The 7500-nt window shown below is 47.3% G+C and overlaps 2 protein-coding genes across 2 annotated transcripts in view; both read left to right on the plus strand.

The window, feature by feature from the left end:
* The window catches only part of LOC135828170 (tyrosine aminotransferase-like), a 24884-nt gene extending 20750 nt beyond the window's left edge, over positions 1-4134 (plus strand). The window contains exons 7-12 of the mRNA XM_065340619.1: positions 440-522; positions 894-960; positions 1177-1305; positions 1986-2069; positions 2624-2722; positions 3421-4134. Of these exons, the coding sequence (XP_065196691.1) occupies positions 440-522; positions 894-960; positions 1177-1305; positions 1986-2069; positions 2624-2722; positions 3421-3543 (585 nt within the window). The 3' untranslated portion in view covers positions 3544-4134. The remainder of the gene's footprint in view (positions 1-439; positions 523-893; positions 961-1176; positions 1306-1985; positions 2070-2623; positions 2723-3420) is intronic.
* A 1945-nt stretch (positions 4135-6079) lies between these two features.
* The window catches only part of LOC135828172 (tyrosine aminotransferase-like), a 12008-nt gene continuing 10587 nt past the window's right edge, over positions 6080-7500 (plus strand). The window contains exons 1-2 of the mRNA XM_065340620.1: positions 6080-6449; positions 7367-7471. Of these exons, the coding sequence (XP_065196692.1) occupies positions 6317-6449; positions 7367-7471 (238 nt within the window). The 5' untranslated portion in view covers positions 6080-6316. The remainder of the gene's footprint in view (positions 6450-7366; positions 7472-7500) is intronic.

Genomic DNA, 7500 nt, shown 5'->3' on the forward strand with positions numbered 1-7500 from the left:
GACACTCGCATCGAGTGTGTAGATTGTGGAATGTAGGTTCTTGTGTGCTCTGCACATGTGTGTGTGTGAGTGTGTGTGTGTGTGTGTGTGTGTGTGTGTGTGTGTGTGTGTGTGTGTGTGTGTGTGTGTGTGTGTGTGTGTGTGCATGTGTTTCAGATTGCATGCATGAGTGTATGCGTGTGCATTGGTGGTCGATTCACATGGCTTCACCAGCTGTGTGGATTAGACAGTTATCTGGCGCTAGTCTTGATCTGTCTCATTCAGATCTTGTTCGCTATCGTTGCTATAAGAGAAAATCTGTGGGTGCACATCCAGTGCATTTGCAGATTTGCATGCTTCTCTTGCGACGGGCGTATACATGGTACATGGTGTATGCGTGTGTGTGTGTATGTGTGTTCGTCTGTCTGTCCACCTCTTTGGCCGCTCTACCGTGTGCTAGGTGTTTGGCGGTGCTGAGTTCCACGCGCTGGCCAGCCTCACTGACCGTGTACCCATCCTGACATGTTCTGGTATTGGTAAAAGGTATGTATCAGAGTGTTAAGACAGTAGACGTGTTTCTGCCTAAAGTCATAACCATGTTTACGAACGACGCGGAGACAGCAATTTCAAAAGAGCACTAGATTGATTCAGCTCTGCAGTCATCACCAAACTTCAACGAAGTCGAAAAGTTTCCATAATCAATTTCTTGTCACTATCATCAGTGGAATATCGTGACTGAATCGAGTGTATAATACATTCCGGAAAATACGACACACCCCCTTTTCGGTTTTTTGTTGATATTCCGTGTAAAACCGCACCTCGCTAGAATTTGGATATTTTGGCAACCTATTTTTAAAAATGGGCATCGGTACATATAATATGTTGCCAATGGTTCCATCTGTGCTGTTGCCCAGTCAACTTGTTCCAGGCTGGAGGACTGGTTGGCTGATTCTCCATGACAACCATGGCCGACTGGAAGATGTGAGTAACTGATCTGTAATTTTCTTCTGTTGGTGTTTCTGTTATGTTGTCTCCAAACCGCGTGTAGTACAATCTTTCCTTAAAAATCCATGTCCTCCTGTCCTCCCGCCCGGCTCAAAGTGTGTGTGTGTGTGTGTGTGTGTGTGTGTGTGTGTGTGTGTGTGTGTGTGTGTGTGTGTGTGTGTTTGTCTGTGTGTGTCACTGTCTCCACTCCAGGTTCGTGTCTGCTTGAACAACCTGTGGGCACGAATCCTCGGCTCGTGCGGACCCATCCAAGCTGCACTTCCTCGTATTCTCAGCGAGGTTCCCGATGAGTTCTTCCAGAACACCAACAGACATTTAGAGGTAAGATCCTGAATTTCCCTGGATACTCGCTGCCTTGTTTGGCATGTGTTCAAACCAGTACAGTACTACCGGGCGCCGAAGAACGGAGCACCGAAGAACGGGGCGCCGAAGAACGGGGCGCCGAAGAATGCCCAGGCTAGAATTTCGCCAACCACAGCATACCAATGTATACACGGTGACTCAACTGTGCATAGACTGTAATACATGAAAATAAGAATGGTCTAGGCTAGGAGGCTGACCCCTCAGTTCTTCGGCGACCAAAAGTACTGTACTGGAACTCTTGATGGTGTTGGGTGGGGGGGGGGGGGGGGGCTGGTACTTCAAAAGTGCAATTTCTGTCGGCATTTTTGAATTACCTGCAAAATTTGAATAGAGGAAACGTCTCCATTTTTGCTATAAATATGTTGATATGATGTGGCTTTGTTGGGTTACGGCATGTAGAAAGGTGGGAAAGGGAGTGATGGTCTGAAGCACTGTGCTGTACTGTCAATTGCATATGTGCTTGTCCATGGGTTTCTGTGTGTGTGTGTGTGTGTGTGTGTGTGTGTGTGTGTGTGTGTGTGTGTGTGTGTGTGTGTGTGTCTGCGTGTGTGTGTCTGCATACATGTGTACGTGTAAGTGCACGTGTATGTGTGTGTATGTGCATGCATCGGCCCGTATTTCGGTACACTCCACTGCAGGCCACGTCAACATTAGCCTATGAGAAGCTCGCCTCAGTACCGTGTATCTTGCCGACCAAGCCACAGGGCTCCATATACATGCTGGTATGTTTTTGTCTATTCGGTTGTGTATTCAATTTGAAACTTCAAGCTGAACGTTCTTGTCCCTTTGGTTGTGTGTTTCATTTGAATTTGCAAGCTGAACTTACTGAACAGATCCAATGACAAGGACGCGGATGAGGTCCATGCAACCCGGCCATGGGGAACTTGGAGAAGGAGACACAAATGGTGCTCCTTCTTGTTGAGTCGCACTCTAGCGGGGAGTCACTGGTCCCGTTGTTTGGCCTGAGCTCGGCATTAGTTTGCGATGCTCACCCCGGCTTAGTCCGGTGGATGACCAGGATGCGGGAAAGAGCACCGATTCGATAGCTTAGTCGGCACAATATGTCCGGTAGCGGACGGGGGTGTGACCAGGGTTCGTTTTCGGCGATTTCTTTATCCCTCCTTATCCACATGAGTAACTAAATAAGTGTTCATTCCGGTTGCAATATCTCAACCAAGAGGACAAACTGTGCGGTGCCCGCCATTTGATGGATAATTGAAGTTGTTATCTCCGAAACGCTTGTTCAATCCGGCTGCCTTCCATTTATCTTCTCCAGTTTGGCATCAACGTGGACCAGCTGGACGGCATTGCTGATGATGTGCAGTTTGCTGAGCAGCTGATGAGCGAGGAATCCGTGTTCATCCTCCCTGGCTGTGTTAGTATACTAGTGGCGGGACCGTCACCTGAGGCCAGCGATGCTCTAACCGCTGAGCTATTGTTGTGTAGCTGTCATCCCAGCAGAGACCGTTCAACTTTTTCTTCAGACTTCGAAACTTCAAATAATGTCGGTCATATTTTTTTCACTTCAGTTCCACTCTATGTAATACTATTGGTGTTGTTACTTTTCAATAGTATTACATAGTGTGGACCTGAAATGAAGAAAAAAATATGACCGACATTATTTGAAGTCTCGAAGCCTGAAGAAAATGTTGAACGGTCTCGGTTGGGACGACAGCTACACCGTAGACCGGCGGCTAGAGTATCGCTGGCCTCAAGCCAGGGTCCCTGGTTCGAGTCCTGGTGGTGGCAGTCAATTTCTTTCTTCAGACTTTCCCCCTTCCATTCCCTCAATCAGTCAGCATTATTTGTGGTGGCCATCTTGGAAGTGACACCCTGAAGATAATTATGGTTTTGTGGAAAGCAATTGTGTAGACGGTGTGGGCACCGTGAGAAACAGCAACCTTATTGCCCGGATTGCTTCTCAACAAGAACCCTCTTCAATCCGGTCTTCGAACAGTCCAGGCCTCTTGCTTTCTCCAAATGTTTGTCTCGTGAAGACGATTCCCTTTACGGGGTAGTCAGATGTGTTCTTGCTTTTGTCTGCTGTTTTCTCTATGTCTCTTTCTCTGTCAGATTTTCAAGTATCCCAACTACTTGCGTATTGTCTTGCTGGCACCGGAAACTCTCATCTCCGAGGCCATGGATCGCATAGCGGCGTTCTGCCAGCGACGCATGAAGGCCAAACGAGCGGAGTAGGCCGGGAAACAGAGAGGGTGATACTGTGCTACTGGGTGTGAGTACAAGCAAGTCCTGTTGACGGACACGTCTCCTGGATAATGTATCTCCATCGGCACATGAAGGCCACGCGGGATGAGCAGGCAGGGCGTGGTATACTTGCAAGTACTAAGTTTGAGTGTGGTGTATATGTACTCGACGTAGACGCTTCGACGGCCACTCCACTTCTGGTAAAGTAGGTACTGTGGATAGCCTCAATCTACTACCGCACGTGAGTGTGATGTCTACTAGAGGCTTCAATGGCCATTGCCTGCTCTTTTCATGGACAGTCTCTAACCCTTAGAACACGTTGCACACTGCACGGTGATACTTGCTTGCTCAATTTTCTATTTTTAAAAACTAGTAAAGGGTCGATCATATCACTCCATGGAATGTCTCAGGACTCCTTGTCAGTTTTGTGCCAAATTACGCGTCTGACTGTTCAAAATTTGGTATAGTCGTGAACTCTAACGCATAACTTGCGCTCCACCGTTTTCCGTGTTTCAATTTAAAATACTCCGTTGGCTCACCATCTGAGTTCATATTACTTCTATCATAATGTATGTGGCTATATCAGTTGCCTGATGATCGTGGCTACGTGAAACTCGGAGTTGCAACACAGCTCCCCCCCCCCCTCTCTCTCTCTCTCACACACACACTCGCTCTCTCACTCTCTCTCTCTCTCTCTCTCTCTCTCTCTCTCACTCTCTCGCTCACTCTCTCTCTCTCTCTCTCTCTCTCTCCCTCTCTCTCTCACTCTCTCGCTCACTCTCTCTCTCTCTCTCTCTCTCTCTCTCTCTCTCTCTCTCTTTCTCTTGTGTGGCAAAGCCTATTCATCACTTTAGGACCTTGAGTTGAAAAAGGAAAACATCCTGCAGAGAATTACTGACTGTCAGTGCCCGGGCTCGAACCAGGGACCCTTCCCTAAACCGGGCCAGTGATGCTCTAACTTCTGAGCTATGTTGCTTGCCACAGCCAACACTGTGCCTCTTTTGTAATATACGCTTAGCTGTATTGTATTTCCTTGATCGTCATCATGTGCTTGCCACAATAAATCAGCAACGAAAAAGAGCTGTGTCCCTTTTAGTAACTGCTTCGCTATACCATGTACACTGCCATCACCAGGGAGTAGTGGAATATTTCAGTGTAGTACTAAGTTTACAACTCCCTGGTGATCATGACTTTACAGTACTAGTCATTACGCCAGTTTCATATACTTGAAAGTACTAGTACCAAGAGTCCATAACCCAAGAGTATGCAACTGTGATTATGGGTGCATGGTGGCGCGCTGCCTTCATTACGTAACTTGCCTTCATCACGCTCTGAAAGCATGCATTCAAACTCTCAATTTCTCGCACGAGCCCATCCGTTTTTGCTCGATTCGTTCCAGTACCTACACAATCTCTGAATTCTGGCGCGTGAACTCCAGTTCCGTACGAAAGTTCATTTCAAACTAGAGGGAAAGTGCGGTGTTTGATTTTCCGCAGTGCGCGGACTGCAGCTGAATGATGTAATGAAGGCAGCGCGCCGCGCGGTTGGCCCATAGAAAAGAGATCACAGTTGCATACTCTTGGGTTATGGACTCTTGCTAGTACTCTTCTCGGATTGCTTTCTCTCTTTCTTGCTTTCTCTCTTTCTTGCTTTCTCTCCACAATTACAGTATTTCTCCGATTATAAGTCGCACATTTTTACACTGAAAATCGAGGGTAAAAAAGGGGTTGCGACTTACAAACGAGGAGCATGCACGACTTACTACTGAAGTGAATATATCAAAACATTATGGCTCAAACCTGGTACTGGCAGTGCGACTGCGACTTATAATCGAGTGCGACCTGTAATCGGGGAAATACGGTACTTGTGTGCTCTTTATGGAATCGTTTTCTACCCGTACAACTACAAGTGACTTCTTCACTAGTAGCCATTACTACTAGACTCATTTGCGTTAGGAGAGTCTTTCTGGAAGTAGTTCACTGCACTACATAGCTACAGCTTTGTAGGTTGTCCTGGCTGGGTAACCATGGTAACTGTGGATCTACCCTAAGCACTACTGAAGTATAGCTGGCCGTCTGGGTAGATTATGTACAGGACTGTATTTGATCACCTTTCTCGTGCTCTGTTAGCCTGATCAATCAGTCGCATCAAGATTACAGTTTATTACTCTTGGTCACAAAATTCACCGGCCGTCCGTGCATTTGCGTGGACCTACGGCTACGCAGCTGTGTGTGGACCCAATGACTACTAGTAATATGTCACATGCGCATACCGCGTGCAGTATGCATACGGCGACACCATGTACCATGCATTCTTATCTTGTTAGTTGACCGGAGCCGCGGTACGCAGTCCAGGAACCATGGGAACGGAAGGGGGCTGGATTATGCTGCATATGCACGCGTCGATGCTATCGCTACAGCAGTGCTGACTTCATGCAAAAATGTTGAATGCAAAAAAGGCAAACAAAAAATTTGAGACTGTGCTACAAAACTAGCTAGCTGTCAAGACGACGGGCACAGCAGCTCTTTTGTTTGCTTTCCTGTGTAGTCTGTAGAATGCGTAGTCGATAGTAGGAGCCCTCCTTCTGACAACTTACTTAGTTCTTTGCCTTCCTGCGGAGTTGTTTCACGACACTGATTAGTGTTGACTTAGTTGTTGGTTTGTGTGCCACGTGTAAGCAACAAGGGACGGGACGAATTACCGCATAGGCGCGTCGGTGTAGAACAAGTATTATTATTTTCACGGACTCCACAACTCCCCCGCCATGGCCCAGGAACAGGACTGGAATATCCGGGGCTCGTTCGAATCGCGGCACTGCATAAATCCCATTCGGAAGTTGGTAGACCACGGTAAATTCCAACCGAATCCCGACAAGGAGCTCATAAAACTGAACATAGGTAAAGTGACGTATGTGGGCTGAACTCGGGTGCAGTGCTAGTAAGTCCGGAGCTAGCTGGAGCTAGAGTCTAGATGCACACGAATGGTGCATTTCTACGAACTGTTTTTTTCTTCCAATTTGAACGAGAGCGAAATTTGATTCGTAGCAAGACTCGCTGTGTTTCTAACACAATACTGTACCGGCTAGCGGCTATTGTTTGTTTGTACTTGAAGTAACAAAAAAGCAGCTATTGAATGTTTGTAACACACGATAGCAGCTGTTGATGCCAGCGGTAGTTGAGCCCCCCCCCCCCCCCCGTTCTGCAGTAATTTTTGTATTGGCTGACCCCCATTTCGGACACTATTATAGTGTGTGTGCGTGCGTTGCTGCACGTGTGTGTGTGTCTGTGGGCTGTGGGTTCCCAATACTTAGCCGACGAGGCTAGTTGGTAATGTAACTCCAATGTCACGTCACAAGGTACCATTCCAACTAGTGTCTGTCTGCTTCTATCAAAGCAGCGTGCTGTCTATACTGGTTACCCCAACAAGTGTAGGGTGTGCATAAAGAACTGAGTACTAACTGTCTTGGCCATTTTATGCCGATGTACTCCGTGTGGTGTAGACCAGGGGTGCATTGGGGAGTCGATTCGCATGGCTTCGCCGGTTCTGTGGATTAGACGGTTATCTGGCGCTAGTCTTGATCTGTCTAAATCAGATGTTCTTCGCTATCGTTGCTATAAGATAAAATCTGTGGGTGCACACCCAGTGCATTTGCAGATTTGCGTGCTTCTCTTGCGACGGGCATATACATGGTGTATGTATGTGTGTGCGTGTGTGCATGCGTTTGTGCATGCGAGTGTGTATGCGTGTGTATGTACGTGCATATGTGTGTGCGTTCGTGCTTTCTGTCTTTGACTCTACCCTTCACTGTATGCAGGTGATCCGACATTCTACAAGAACCTACCTCCATCACCTGTTGTTATCCAGGCTGTGACTGATGTACTGCAAGCTGGTAAAGATAATGATTACAAACGAACACCAGGTGAGAAATAACAAATTTGCCGGTTGCAA

Source organism: Sycon ciliatum, chromosome 12 (assembly GCF_964019385.1).
Source record: "Sycon ciliatum chromosome 12, ocSycCili1.1, whole genome shotgun sequence".
In the NCBI taxonomy this organism is placed as follows: Eukaryota; Metazoa; Porifera; class Calcarea; order Leucosolenida; family Sycettidae; genus Sycon; species Sycon ciliatum.